The 14,524-nt window shown below is 53.3% G+C and overlaps 6 protein-coding genes across 6 annotated transcripts; 2 read left to right on the top strand and 4 right to left on the bottom strand.

Moving 5' to 3' along the window:
- Nucleotides 1-7: 7 nt before the first annotated feature.
- On the bottom strand, nucleotides 8-863 carry CTAM01_02984 (HIT domain-containing protein; the record flags this gene model as incomplete). The annotated part of the gene is made up of 2 exons (XM_060519022.1): nucleotides 8-559; nucleotides 747-863. The coding sequence occupies 2 exons, from the start codon at nucleotides 861-863 to the stop codon at nucleotides 8-10; spliced, it is 669 nt and encodes a 222-aa protein (XP_060386021.1).
- A 394-nt stretch (nucleotides 864-1,257) lies between these two features.
- On the bottom strand, nucleotides 1,258-2,627 carry CTAM01_02983 (ferrochelatase; the record flags this gene model as incomplete). Its single annotated transcript, XM_060519021.1, has 2 exons — nucleotides 1,258-2,322; nucleotides 2,373-2,627. The coding sequence occupies 2 exons, from the start codon at nucleotides 2,625-2,627 to the stop codon at nucleotides 1,258-1,260; spliced, it is 1,320 nt and encodes a 439-aa protein (XP_060386020.1).
- Nucleotides 2,628-3,194: 567 nt separating this feature from the next.
- CTAM01_02982 (ATP-dependent DNA helicase II) lies at nucleotides 3,195-5,250 on the top strand (the record flags this gene model as incomplete). The annotated part of the gene is made up of 3 exons (XM_060519020.1): nucleotides 3,195-3,266; nucleotides 3,315-3,932; nucleotides 3,982-5,250. The coding sequence occupies 3 exons, from the start codon at nucleotides 3,195-3,197 to the stop codon at nucleotides 5,248-5,250; spliced, it is 1,959 nt and encodes a 652-aa protein (XP_060386019.1).
- Nucleotides 5,251-5,807: 557 nt separating this feature from the next.
- On the top strand, nucleotides 5,808-8,025 carry CTAM01_02981 (uncharacterized protein; the record flags this gene model as incomplete). Its single annotated transcript, XM_060519019.1, has 2 exons — nucleotides 5,808-6,257; nucleotides 6,313-8,025. Coding segments are annotated over 2 exons (2,163 nt in total), but the record flags the coding sequence as incomplete, so codon positions are not given.
- A 1,214-nt stretch (nucleotides 8,026-9,239) lies between these two features.
- Nucleotides 9,240-10,226, bottom strand: CTAM01_02980 (uncharacterized protein; the record flags this gene model as incomplete). The annotated part of the gene is made up of 1 exon (XM_060519018.1): nucleotides 9,240-10,226. The coding sequence occupies one exon, from the start codon at nucleotides 10,224-10,226 to the stop codon at nucleotides 9,240-9,242; it is 987 nt and encodes a 328-aa protein (XP_060386017.1).
- A 754-nt stretch (nucleotides 10,227-10,980) lies between these two features.
- On the bottom strand, nucleotides 10,981-12,946 carry CTAM01_02979 (major facilitator superfamily transporter; the record flags this gene model as incomplete). Its single annotated transcript, XM_060519017.1, has 4 exons — nucleotides 10,981-11,096; nucleotides 11,158-12,536; nucleotides 12,605-12,678; nucleotides 12,758-12,946. 4 exons carry the CDS (start codon nucleotides 12,944-12,946, stop codon nucleotides 10,981-10,983), a joined length of 1,758 nt encoding a protein of 585 aa, XP_060386016.1.
- Between the last annotated feature and the right edge of the window lie 1,578 nt (nucleotides 12,947-14,524).

The following is a 14,524-nucleotide window of genomic DNA, read 5'->3' as shown; positions in this document are numbered from 1 at the left end:
TTCATATTCAGCTCTCACTTGTAGCTCCCATATTTTTCAATATTTCCCGATACGAGTCCGCCTCAGCCACCATCTCCTCCATACTCCTCGCCTTCCTCATCGCATCCTCAATCCTCGCAAACTTCCCTCCCGCCTCCGGCCTCCTCCCTAACTCCGCATCCCACAACGCGCCACCAACGTTGCCATCTTCAGCAGACATCTGCTCATAAATCTCATCTCTCGGCCCTTCCCCATCCTTGCCCGTCTCGCCGGGGACGCGCGGGATGATGTGAACGTGGACGTGCGACACCGTCTGCCCCGCGTCGGCGCCGTCCTGGACCGCAATGTTAAACGACCCGGCCTCCGGCGCCGCCGGTTCTGATCTGGACGTGGCGTTGGAGAAGTAGCGACGCGCCAGCATCTTTTGGATGAGCTGTGTCGTCGTGAAGAGGTCCGTCACCTCAGCGGGCTGGAGATCCGTGAGGCGTTTGTGAGCCTGGAGGGGGCAGACGAGGACGTGGCCTGGGAGGAGGGGCTTGAGGTTGACCAGGGCGAAGGAGTGCGCCGTCTTGTAGAAGACCTGGTCTCGTGTTAGTCTATGAGTGTAGCTGTGATGCCCGAGTTCAGGTTTCTTGAAATTGAAATGAAGTAGTGCTCATGTCGCATCCATAAAACGTGCCCATAGCAAGATTGTATGAGATGCCGCAAGGCCAATTTAAGATTGACGCATAACGGGATGTCATTGACTGTGATGAAATGCAACTGACCTGGCTGGTGACCTCAAACGGCCCGAAATGAATCTTATCTTGAGAGCTCATATTTCGTCGGATATCGAGGGTTTGAGCTCGAAATACCTTCTGTGCCAAAGGCCGTGTCTTACACATAGCCAATCGTCAACTATGTAAGCGTGATGGAGTCGATTTGTAGCTTCACTAAGAGCAGATTGATTGAGGGCGATCGTTGGTGGAGCTAGGTTTGGAAATTGTTAGCACATCTCAAAAATACAGTGGCGTCATCATCACAGGCAAAGTCCCCTTCAACATTTCGATCCTTGCTTCTTTGCAGTTGGGCATTTCGCACTCATCACACATGTCCAATTCGGATACAGATTGTTCGTGCAGCTGCGGGCGACACTTTGTGCATGAATGGTAGAAAAGATTTGAGAGTTGATGTACTTTTGAATTCGCCTCCCTCCGAATGCCACTTAAGACCCTAGCAGATCCCCGGTTCCTGATATAATACACAATTACATGACGCAAATTAGATGCGACTCATTCTTTATTGGGCAAGAGTCTTCTCCTGCGCGGGGAGGAGCTTCGATTGCTGTCCCGCAAAGAACTTCTTCGACTCCAAGCATCGCTCGCTCTTGCAGCCAGGGCACCGCAACTCCATCTGCGGCGAGCAGGCTACACTGCTGTCGAGATGAGCCTTGGCAATGTCGGCAAGAGCCTTGATGAAGACAGGGCTGCCGTTCAAACTCTCCACTCTCTTGACCGTCTCCGGGCTTCCAGAGTCAGCGATGACTTCAAGGTCCAGCTCGAACAAAGTCTCGATGTGGTCTGATGTGAAGGCAATGGGAATCAACACAAGGTCCTTCTGGCCCTTGTGGACGTAGTTCTCAACCGAGTCGGAGGTCTGGGGTCCTAGCCAGGCGGATGGGCCGACCTGGGACTGCCAGCAGAGGCGGTAGGGGTTGGAGAACTTGAGGCGCTGCATGACAGCGTACACGGTCGCGGCAACTTCGGCCGGGTAAGGGTCGCCTCTATTGACCACAGACATGGGCAAGCTGTGGGCGGAGAAGATCAGGACGGCGTCCTTGCGTCTTTCCTCGGGGTATTCCAACAACTTCGCCTCAATGTTCTGTGCAAACGCCTCGACCAGGCCCGGGTGTACCGGCCAGCGATCGATCACACTCCATGAAATGGTACCGTCGCCGGGTGTCGTCTCTCCGACGGCCTTGCCCTCCAGCCTTTGCCTCCACTTCCACAACTCGTTGATGCTGCTTCCTGTCGTTGAGCAGGAGTACTGGGGGTATTGTGTGAATGCAACAGCTCTTCCGCCTCTTCCCTTTCCAAAGCCATCTTCGAACAGCTTGTTGTACATCTCCTCGGTCAGAGGGTCGGCGTAGCGGAAAGCTGTATACGGCTTGTGTGGCGCTGTCTCGGGTGAGATCTCATCGAGAATCTTGCACATCTCGGCGTTCTGATACTCAGACCACTTGCGAATAGGTGAGCCGCCACCAATATCGGCGTATTGCTTCTGGATCTTGGGAGTCCGTCGCTTCGAAATCAGGGGACCGAGGTAGTTCTGGAAACGGCCAAGGGGAATCAAGTCGCCATCTGCCTACGCATCGTTAGCTTGCGTCGCAAAATGTGGAATGACGATAGACCTACAAAGAGCCTGCTCAGAAAGTCTCCCACTTCGTCCGTCGTTGAAGGGCCACCCATGTTCATGAATACCATCGCCGTCGGTCCCTTGGATCCAGCAGAGTTTTGCGTCACAGGTGGTACGACCGTCGCCATTGATCTAAGCTGTGCAGCCGACTGCTTCGGCAGTGCCATGGTGAGAGGCGATGAGGCATTGCGCGCAGATGTCGTCGCCTTGGACAAGCTCCGCGAGAGCTGTCCTGTAGAGTACTTGAACGCCATTAGATCGTAACACTGGTCGAATGTGAATACACGACAAGGAAAGAGTGCAGTGCGAAGGAAAAACGTGGTTAATGTTCAAGTGGCTCTAGATTCTCGCACTTGTGGCAATCCGCGAACCCCGGTGATGCGTCGATGCTGGGCGACACTTTGAGGAATTCGGGCTTCGATGACGAAGGAAATCCCGATCTGGACAGCAGCCCACTGAGCACCGAGCAGGACCCCTGTGAGGCCGAGAAGATACCTCGATACTTACAGAATCCCCTGTTCTAGCACTGTATCAACTGGTGCCTGGGTACTCCCCTAACCCGCAGTCGAATTGGCCAATCAGACACTGCGTAATCCAGAATCACGGCAATAACGGTCACGTGGTCGCGCGCTGTGACCAGGAGCTCCTGCGAGCTTAGCGCGCGAGCTTCCAGCTGCGCGAAGGCCCCAGTCGCGTTGGCTGCCTGGAGCGACGCCTGGTAGCTAACCTGCAAGTGCTTGCTATATCCATCCGCTTCACAACCAGCGCAGCGAAACACATCCCATCTTCTCTTCGTACACATTTTGAGTGAATTTTCAAAGATGGCTGATCGCGGACACTTCAAAAGAGAGGATGAGGATGAGGATGATGCTGAGGAGGAGCTTGATGAGACCGTGAGTCCTATGCACTGTGGATCATGACTTATAACTGACCTGTCGCAGGACTTCAAGGCTCAAAAAGATGCCATTTTGCTCGCCATTGACGTGAGCTCATCAATGCTGCAGCATCCGCCCGCAACAAACTCCAAGAAGGCCGATAGGGACAGTGCCGTCGAGGCAGCTTTGAAATGCGCCTACCATCTTATGCAGCAGCGCATTATCTCTAACCCCAAAGACATGATGGGCATTCTCTTCTTCGGCACGGAAAAGTCAAAGTTTCAAGAAGAAAGCGGTCGAGCAGGCTTGGGCTACCCGCACTGCTACTTGTTCGCAGACCTCGACGTTCCCGCTGCTGAAGATGTCAAGGCACTAAAGACCTTGGTCGGCGCGGATGGAGAAGAGGCCGAAGATGAAGATGAGGTGCTAGTGCCGGCGGAGGAAGAAGTCCAGATGGCCAACGTCTTCTTCTGCGCAAACCAAATCTTCACTACTAAGGCGGCGAACTTTGGCAGCAGACGACTCTTCATCATCACAGACAATGATGACCCACACGGCAAGAACAAGGATGCCAAATCGGCTGCGGCTGTCCGTGCAAAAGACTTGTACGATCTTGGAGTTGTGATCGAGCTTTTCCCCATTACCAGAGACGAGAGGAAGTTCGACCTCGGCAAATTTTACGATGTAAGTACTGAGCCGTTCGATTGGAGTGGGCAGAAAGCTGACCGTGCAGGACATCATCTATCGAGACCTAGTTGCAGAGGCCAATCTCTCCGAAACCAGAAACTCAAAGTCCGGCGATGGCCTCAGTCTCCTCAACTCATTAATATCAAACATCAACTCCAAAGAAACGCCCAAGCGCTCCCTATTCTCTAACCTCCCCTTCGAGATCGCCCCTGGGCTCAGAATCTCGGTCAAGGGATACAATATTCTTCATCGTCAGACCCCAGCAAGAACATCATACATCTGGCTAGACGGTGAGAAGCCTCAGCTCGCCAACGGCGAAACGACACGGATCGCCGAGGATAGTGCCCGGACGGTTGAAAAGGTCGAGTTCAAGAAGGCTTACAAATTTGGCGGCGAATACGTGCACTTTGCACCAGAGGAGCAGAAGTCTCTCAAAGACTTCGGATCCCCCATCATCCGCATTATCGGTTTCAAGCCGCGCTCTATGCTTCCCTTTTGGGCGAGTATCAAGAAATCAACATTCATCTTCCCATCAGAGGAGGACTATGTCGGCTCGACTCGTGTCTTCAGTGCTCTTTGGCAAAAGCTGCTAAAAGACAAGAAGATCGGCATCGCATGGGCTGTCACCCGTGTCAACGCTAGCCCAATTCTCGTCGCCATCATCCCTTCCCATGAGAAGTCTGAAGACGATCCAGGAACGCCCTATCTACCCGCCGGTCTTTGGCTCTACCCGCTTCCTTTCGCTGACGACCTACGCGAAGGCCCCGAGCCCCCAAGTAATCACGTCGTAAGTTCCAACGAGCTTATCGACAAGATGCGCATCATCGTCCAGCAGCTACAGCTACCAAAGGCCATGTACAACCCCAAGAAATACCCCAACCCGTCGCTGCAATGGCACTACAAGATCCTCCAGGTCTTGGCTCTCGAGGAGGAGTACCCTGAAAAGGCGGAAGATCTCACCGAGCCAAAATACAAAGCCATCAGCAAGCGTGCCGGCGGTTACCTGGATGACTGGGCCGAGACCCTACAGGACGAGACCAAGATCGCGCTGGCAAAGGCTGCGATCAAGCGCGAGGCGGACGAAGGTGACGATGAGAGGCCTGCCAAGAGAGCAAAGGCTGCGCCGAAAGCTGCAAAGGTTTCCGGGTCTGGCATGACGACGGCGCAGCTTAAGGCTGCTGTGGACAGTGGTGGATTGAGCAAGATGCTAGTCGCAGATCTCAAGGAGCTGCTTGCCGCGAGGGGACAGAGCACGGCAGGCAAGAAGAGCGAGCTGGTGGAGAGAATCGAGGAATGGGTTGAGGAGAATGCTTGATGTTACAGATGACGACTTTGCGATGAAAATGTATTATACCACTTGATGACGAGTCAACGGCAGGCTTATTTATTCCCCCGGGAGCTATCCACAAGTACGCCATGCTCAAAATTGTCATCCTGATTGTTTTGCCGATCGACCAGGTTTTTGAACATCATATTCTTCTATTTCTTCCCACACACCTGAGCTTACCGACTACGAGCTCCAGCTCGCCAACCCGGATGCTGTTCAGGTGGCTCAAGCCTCCTTGCTACGCCGCGCGGTTGCCCAAGAAGCTGTCAGCGACGAGCAGGCGCCCAGTCATAATCAAAGGTGAAAGCCAGAATGCCCCGCCAAGCCTCTGTCAGCACAACATGAATCCTGCCAGCTCTCTAGACCTGGGCGACACATTCGGATCCTTCTTCTGCAAGCGAGCAGCGAATATGCAGGCCAGCATTGCAAGGTGCCCTTCAATTGGTTTTGCGGCTCAGCTTGTGACATGCTCTCCCACCCTTTCTGCAACAGCTCATTACCTGCCAGCCTGATGACAGTATATATCACACCTAACAAAGTAGGTCACGTTTGCCACTCCGTATGTTCACTTATTTCATTCGCGCCTCATATCCTCATATACTCCCGAGGCTTGGAACTTGGCTTTCTTTCCACCCTGGCAACTTTTATTTTCCACTCGGCATTACATAGGCTCCAAAAAACCGACTGTTCATATTCGATCTACGATCGCGGCAATTCTTACTCGCAAACAAAACTTGCCGACCATGGACACGTCCGGAGAGGCCAGACGCGAGGCCTCGTCAAACTCTACCAAAAGAGAATCAAGACTCTTGCAGTGGCCTCCACAAAGGCTCAAGAATGGTCTATCGAAACCATCAGAACTTCTGCTTGGTATCTTTTCTTTACTCATGGTGATTGTTATTATGACATACATCGGTATCTTGCTCCTAAATGATGGCCGAGACATAGAGAGTCTCTCGACGATGTGGAAGTTCGCTAGCGAATTTTCCCGGCTCGTAAGAATCATTGCTTCCGATAAGAATTCACTGTCAGTACTAACGATGTTCTCAGGGCCCTACGGCGGTACCCTTGATGTTTGCCTTCGTCATCGGCAGGGCTGTCAGGAGCTATGGGCATTGGAGACTCCAAAGAGGAGAGCGCATCGGGACCTTAGACAGCCTCTTCGGGTCGACCACATTGACCGGCACGATCACCACTATAATCGATCTGAAGAGGATCGGGGGCTTAGGAGGCTTGCTAGTGGTCATTTGGTCCCTGTCGCCACTGGGAGGACAAGCAGCACTTCGAGTCCTGACTCCGCGGGTCGAGGAAATATCGTTTCTCACGACCTTGCCATACCTAAATAATACTGTCGTCGGGTTCCCTTCGAGATACATGGCGGCGGGGATGGCAGGTCAACAGATTCCCATCAACGCGTTGGTCCTGGGGTCACTTGGGGCTACGGATGAAGTCAAAAACTCAAGCACAGATACATGGGGCAACATCAAAATCCCGATGATCGAGCACTTTTCGCATTATCCTCAGGTCAAGAGCAATGAATGGGTTCTGCTGGACCAGAACCAGAACGAAGTTGTGTATTCAGCAATTATCGGAATTCCCGTCGCCAATATTTCTCGAAGACACAGGTCGGACTTCATTTTAGAGACTTCATATCTGAAGTTAGACTGCACTGAGCTTCGCAATTTCACAGGAAACATCTCCGAGGCGGTGGACCCCAAGCGCAAAGGATGCGCTGAGATTGACGGCTTGATCGGAAGCACCTGCAATTACAAATTCAAATGGGGAGGACTTGCCACTGTTCCCTACCCATATGGGATGCAAAACGCATCACGATCGTATGAGCGCTGTACTGAGCCTCGAGTTGCAGCTAGGGGCTTGCATTACTGGAACTATGAATCTTACAAAGGAAGAGGTGGGTATACACTTGCCAAATGTTCTATGACCACGTCATTCGTCGACGTTCGCGTCTCGTGCTTAGGGTGGAACTGCAAGGCTGTGGCCGTACGACCGTCTGCGTCAGCACCAAACGTATGGCAGCATACAAACAGAACCTTCTTCGACAGCTGTCCCCTAGAACTCGTTGGTACATGGAGTTGGTTCTTTAAGTACTTCGAGACTATAGCTGACAGCAATACCGGGGGAGTAGGCTCGACCAGTATCATACAGTCGTTCTTAGTCGATCCTGATTTGGGGCTGAACGTTTCAGCAGCATGGAGCCTCCCACCGATCTACGAGGTGGGGAAAGAACTGTTTTCGGTCCGCCTGGGCCAGCTTCTGAACACCTACTGGTGGGCTATGATAGGCACGGAGCTTTTGTTCTTGGGCCATCCCGAGAACTACGACGACTTGTCAAGATGGGACAGGGGAATTGATGGTGACAATTATGTGATTGCAAAGGCCCAGGCTACTGTATACGTAAACGTACAGGTCCTCCGATATAACAAAGCCTGGATGACGGTTCTTATTGTGGCAACTTTGGTGTTGCTACTTACAACAGTCTTGGATTTTGCGCTGAGCCTGAAAATTTGGGTCCCTAAGCTTCTCATGAACATATCAACTTTGACGAGGGGCAACCCAAACTTCGACGTGCCGGCTGGCGGCGGAGCGCTGCCCGATGAGGCCAGGGCTAAGCTTTTGGCCAACGTCAAAGTTAGGTTCGGAGACGCTGAAGGTGTCGATGAGTCCCATGATCTTGTCATTGGAAATTGTGTGGAGCATGGGGGTCGCGTGTCTAAATTGATGAAGGGGAAACTTTACACTTGACGGGCCAACTACTGAGATTACGACAGGTTCTTCTTGCCTTTTATCAGGCAAGATCTTCTAGACTTTAGCAAAGATCTCAAAAGAGAGATAGTGCCTTGATATCATTCGAAATGAGATTCAGGATGAACGCGGTCTCCATCGTAGCGTTGTAAACCAGCCCATTTACTTACCACCTCTAAGAGGATGTGAAGACCACCAGATTTCTCAGGTGGCCTATCCTTGCGAACCAGACCTTCTCCGGCATATCGGACTTAGATGGCTGTCGCAATTCGATGAAGCGAAACCGATCGGGCAGTTGTGGCGGAGAAGATTCCCGACGGACTCCTAAGGAGCTATCTCAAACCCGTGAGGGGCCGGCAAGACTGCCCCCAAAAAGAGAGTTGGGGGAGGCGCAATCAGTACCCGCGACACCCATCATTCGTCATTGTGTTTGAAATGAATTGTGACTTAAAGGCAACCTTTAGATGAGATGGCGGCGCCAGATGAGGTTCTTCGGTCTTGTTCAGACTCTCAGGTTCGCAACTTGTACGAATACTGAAGTGCTGCTCTAAACAGAAGACGGCGTGTTGCAGAGGACGGCGCTTGGACTGGCGCAGCTAGCGAGTCAAGACGGCCATGATAGGTCTGCGTAAGACCGAATGGAAGCATCAAATCCGGCATGGTGTAGCGGTTAGCATACTCCGCTTTCATGGAAAGTCCCGGAGAGATCCGAGTTCGACTCTCGGTGTCGGAACGCCTACATTTTTGCGGTTTGTGAGAAAGACCCGACGCCAAATAGCAAATACCGCTTTTACCGAATGTTGTGAGAGCATTTGGCGAGGCAGGAGATCGATTCGCTGATTGCTATACCTTTATTCATGACGTGGTAACTGAATTACTGTTTATGGTCTGTGCTATGTGGGCGACACCATCTAGCTGAACTCAAAATGTCATTTGCTGTACCGGTATTAGTGGCGCGAACCACATGGATTTCTACCTACCTTTTAGGCCTCACTCATTGAATTTGGACTAGTCTTACAACCGACATCACATATGATCATTGAGATGATATGTTTCGATGCTAGATTTTTTTCCTGTATTTCTTCTTCTTTCCGAAAGAGGACAGCGGATGAGTTGATCACAAGCACTGATCAATGTGCCTTGTAAGTGCCGTCACTGGCCAAAACCTCTGGCATATATCTACACATTAACCAACGCCCTCCCATCCAACCCTCTCAATTACACCTCCTGACATTAAACCCCCCACCATAATTCGGAATCGGATTCGCACTCACATGTCCAAAAAAGTACCGATGATACCGATTCGAATTCTCCCCGTCCGCGACCGCATAACACGACCCTCCCTTCCCCGGGTCGCGATCAATCACCTTCTTTCGCGCGCCAGGCCTCTCTTCTTTAACATCGACCGACATTTGGCAGTAACTGAAATACCAGTCCTGGCACTCTGCGACATAACACTGGTTCGTTAGGCCCCGTAGGGGCTCGGTGCCGAACACGTTGTTGAAGACGTCGTACATGATCAACAGAGCTTCTTTGGTGTTTCTTTGGCCGATGCGGTTGCAGGTCCAGTCTGTTTCTCCGCGCTTTTGGAGGGAGGAGGAGGAGGAGGTGTTGGTGGTGGGTAGATCACATGCTAGCGGGCTTGCGTTGCTGCGATTGAGAGCGTTGAGGAGGTCTGGTGGGTGCTGGCGATGAGTTCCGTTGGTGGTGGTGTTGTTTGCTCGCTTAACAAAGGGCGTAGATCTCTTCCAACCATCGGAGCCACCTTTGGTATCGGAGCATCCCGCGCACTGGACGAAACCCCCCTGTCCCTCGCGGAACTTTGCGTTCTCAAAGAGATCTTCACTGTTCCCTCTGTCTCTGGGGACCCGGTTCCACGGACCGTCCTCGACATCTCTCCTCTCAGGATCAGAGTACGCATCTTTATCCAAGGTGCCTTGCTCGTGGACTCTCCTGACAACTTCATCCTCCCCGTCCTCGGAAAGGTCGTCGTCAACCTCAACCTCCTCGATTAACGTCCACTCTAGATCATGTTCATCGATAACCGTCCGTAATGCCTCCATGTTGATCGGATCACCCCGCGCCACGCGCACTCTGTCCTCATCGCTCTCGGAGAAGCGGACGCCGTAAAAAGGCTTGTTATTATCGCTGCCATCATTGTGTCTCGTGCTATAGGGCCGGTTGAGAATTTCTCTGACCATGTCTTCCCCGTCCCCGTTGAAGTCCACATCCAGAATGGTTTCTCGCCGCCGGGGAGGTGAATGGGCCCGTCGCGGAGCACCGAGGGTGAGAGGGGCGGCTTGGAGGAGAAGTAGGCAAATGAGAGGAAAGATCTGATGGGAGGATCTTAGCCTTACTGCTTCAATGGTCTGGGGCCCCCGTCTAGACACTTACCATTGTGCAGACTTCGAACGGGTTCTCTAGCGAGCGAAGACGTTCGTTCTGTTTGAGTTGCCGTTACGGTGAAGAACAGGAGCGAACAGAGAGCGCATAAATCTAATCGAGAGGTAGGTGTTGATGGCCTTTTTGACTGATTCTGGACGAAGCAAGGATCGGATGACGGTCGTACTGCCCATTTTTACAAACAAAGCTCAGGTTAATGGCCAAGGTGCCGAAGCCAAGGGAGGACAGAAGCCTTCATTCAGAATCCTTCAGAGTCAATGAAAGTGACCAGGCCAATCTCTGCGGAGTAGGCACGACTCTTGAGCCACTCTCGACGAGAAGACATATGAACAATCAAGGAAAGGTGTATTGATGGTATCGAGGGATACTCTTGTATCCGGTGCGGCAAAATCGCCGATGCTCTAAATCAAAGGAACCACAACTCTCTAGCGCTCAATGGCGCCGACGTCTATGTTCTAGGTATCGCAATCCTCCTCTCGCTACTCTTGTGAAATTACACAAATACTACATAGAACGTACAACTCGCCGAATCCTATACCCAAAACCTAGAGTTTAGTTATTGGGTATCAGCTCATCCTCCGTCAATACTTCCAGCGCCTCTGAGCTGGCAGTTGAGCTCGGCTGGGGCACCGATGAAGGGATAGGCTCGTAAGTCTCCTCGAGGAACACTGCATTTTCGGTCAGCAAAGGAAGCTCCTTGTACAACACGAGCGGCATTGAATAACTTACCACCGGGCCGCACTATAAAGCTGGCCAATAAGGCCAGGCCAAACAAGGATGCAAGGAGGACGAAGATGGCCTGGTCAAAGACGCCGACGGTCGAGTAGTAAAGCGTGTTGAAGGCAATCGGGCCCAACACCCTCGAGAGAGCATGCAGAACGCCAATGGCGCCCAGAAGCTGGCCGACCTGATCCGCGGGCACATGCTTGGTGATGGCGGCTTGGATGGTCGCACTGCCGAGACCGCCAAAAGCAGTGACCATGCCAGAGAGCACGAACACGGCCTCATTTCTCGCAAACAGGTATCCAAGGGAGCCTGTGACGTCTGAGAGTAGGGCGAAGCGGAGAATCCAGCAGTCGACGCTGTCGGCGCCGTTGTTCGCCTCGACGATGGAAACACCCGAGACCCTCCTACGGTAGGCTGCGGGCCGCACGCGGAAAACGTAGTTGACGAGGGGCAGGACAACAAGCAGCGCGATGACGCGGACCATGGAAACGGCGGAGATGTAGCGGGAGCTCTCTAGGGTGCCCCAGCCCCATGTCTCAGGGGACTCGGAGTAGAGAAGGATGACGGTGCCGGCGCTCATAGCGGAGCCCAGGAGGATCATGTCGGTGAACGAGAGCGCGGCGATGTTGAGACGCAGCCTCGAGGAGGTGCCGGGTCCCGTGGGCCACAGCGTCTTGAGGGGAGCCAGAGGGTTGGCCGCCTTGATCGTGGACCAGGTTCCGGCACCAGCCTTGGCCTCCTTTTCTTGCTTGTGCTTTTGGCGGGCGCGGAGCTGACGCTTCACGCTGAGGGACTCGGGAACGATGAATCCGACAAAGATGATGAAGTAGATGTGGCATCCCATGGTGACGTAGAAAACGGAGAGTAAGTTGCCGGTCCAGGCGGCAAAGTAACCAGTCAGAAGGGGGCCAAAGGCAAGGCCGCTGAAGAGGCAGGCGTGAAGATATCCGATGCGCACACCACGCTGAGACGGCGCGGTACAGTCGCTGGTGTACGAGTTGATGAGAACGCTACCAGCCGTGAAGGATCCAGTGAGGCCGTCGGCTACGGCGCCGAGAAGCAGCCAGTTGTAGTGGAACGTCCAGGGGAAGTTGGCACACATGATGACGATGAGCTCGGCCACGACGCCGCCGCAGGACGCCAGAGCCAGGAGTTTCCGACGGCCATAACGGTCCGAGAGCTGGCCCAACTTCGGGGCGGTGATTGCGGACAGGATGCCGGTCAACAGGTTGATGGCCAGAGTGAACATGGACACACGCTTCTTAACCTCGGGGATGAGGCATTGCGGGTTATCCGCGCCGAGTATCACGGGTGTGAAAACGAAGGCCGGGTCCAGCGCTGTCTCATCGGCAAAATGCCTTTGGCATACCAGATCGACGATTCTATGTTGCACACGAGATTAGCGACTGCGATCGGCCGCCAAGACATCACGAGATCATTTGTGACATACAGGTTCAGCTTGGGCACCAGAGAGCCTCCAAAGGCCAGCGTGAAGAGAGCATACGGGATCAGAAGCCAGAAGACCTGGCGCACAGAAAGTCAGCACGATTGTTCGGGACCAACAGGGCGGCCCGAGCCGGAGACAAAAAAGAGAGAATCCTACAGAGGGAGTCCTCCACCACGGCAAATGTTCGAAATCCGCATAACCCGGCCATGTATCTTCGCAGGAGCTTTCGCCGTCGCGAGCGCCTGCGCTCAACAGCGATGTGATCTCTGTTGCCTCGTTTATGGGTTTCCCGTGGACGTCCTGATCCACCCGGGTGACAATGATGTCGTCTTTTGGTGCCGACATTTTTTGACTATTTTGGAGTTGTTATTGCTGCTCGTGCGCTGTATCGAGTTCGGGTGTCGTGTAATGTAGCTTGGTGCAGAACACAGCACAACTGTCGCAAGTGGGTTCCAAGGACTTTTTGAGCTTGATAACTGACAAACAGAAGGCTGGGAGATTTCGTATCGAGTATCTGTGTCTTTGGGAGGGCTGTATCGTCGAGTGTTGGCCCTATATCCTGACTTGGACTGTATTGTTGGGGGTGAATGCGGCAAGATGTACAGAGCGACACTGCCACGATTCCATTCCTGTAGGATTGTGTTGGACGTACACAGCAGTTAGACGCCTCTCCGAGAGTGTAACTGTCAAGTCGGAAGAGGGACCAAAGCTGGAAAGGCAGAGGGGTATGAATACATGAGCAAGGGAAGAGAAGCGCTATGCTCGGCGCAACGAGAAGTGGGAATGGGAAAAGAAATAGAAACCCGAGCTACGTAGCAGAGGACCGGGGTGCGCTGCCCACATCGAGAGATAAGGCGGGTGTGGGACAGCGATGGACGCTGGTGAAATCGAGCCAAGGGCCCGGGCGAGCGAGAGACAACTGCACGACCACACATAACCAGAACTGAACAGGGGGGGCGGCTTCGACTTTGGGTGTGGAACAAAGTGGGATGGGCCAACCTAGGTGCTAGGATGGGAATGGGATGGGATGTGTCGTGGACTCGTGGAATGGGAACAGCGCCCCCCCGGACATGGATCGTAATGTTCACTTCAGAAAGCGGAAGGTCATAGCATCTCTCGAGGCGCCAGTGATTCCTATTGGAGCGGCGTGGGGACGTTGACAAGATCAGAGAGAGACAGAGAGAGACAGAGCAGCGCAACGCTTCGTCCGGCGTCCGTAACGGCCTAAACACGTTTCGGTCGGGGCCCTTGAGGCTTGGGAGGCGTTGTATTAACGGGCCACGGGGAACTCGGGGATTCTGAAGGAGACTGGAGACCAGCAAAAAGTCCATCATATTGCGGTCATGTCTGAGAGTTTGTGAGTTGTATTGGCTGTATTGTGTGGGTGGGATTAGCCCAGCGAGGGGAACTGAAGATGGTAGTGATTTGCTTGTAAATCCTCGTAACCGAAGTAGACAGGGAGGTACTTAATTCATGGTCGGGGAATCGGGGAAGATGGACTGAGGTCTCTCAGCCTCTCTTTTCGAGCAGAATTCTCAGTAACAGACAGGATACGGTACAAGTTACAAAGACCGAGAGGAAAGGGAAGAAAAAGGTGACGACGAGACAAGACGACAGGACGCTCCCTGCCGCGGGTTGAGGAGCAACCATCCCGTGGGACGGTGGGATAGGTGCGTGCCTGCCGGACTTAAGAGTGACCCCGTGTGAGTGAACCAATCTCGTGGGACAGCAGGCGCATGAGTTGGCGTCTGCCAGGCCTATCCATGACGCAGTTTCGCAGCTTCAAGGTCGATAAGGGGGGTGCCACAGTACCTCCAGAACCTGGGAAGTTCAGCCACAACCCAGATCTGTCAGGGCCGCCGTTGCTCTGTTGGAGGGGGGGCCAAACTCTTGTCTCTCGATGCTCTGTGTACGTACTCCCCA

Source organism: Colletotrichum tamarilloi (assembly GCF_030869305.1).
Source record: "Colletotrichum tamarilloi strain Tom-12 chromosome Unknown Scaffold_7.1, whole genome shotgun sequence".
Lineage (NCBI taxonomy): Eukaryota > Fungi > Ascomycota > Sordariomycetes > Glomerellales > Glomerellaceae > Colletotrichum > Colletotrichum tamarilloi.
This window is presented reverse-complemented; position numbering and strand designations above follow the sequence as displayed.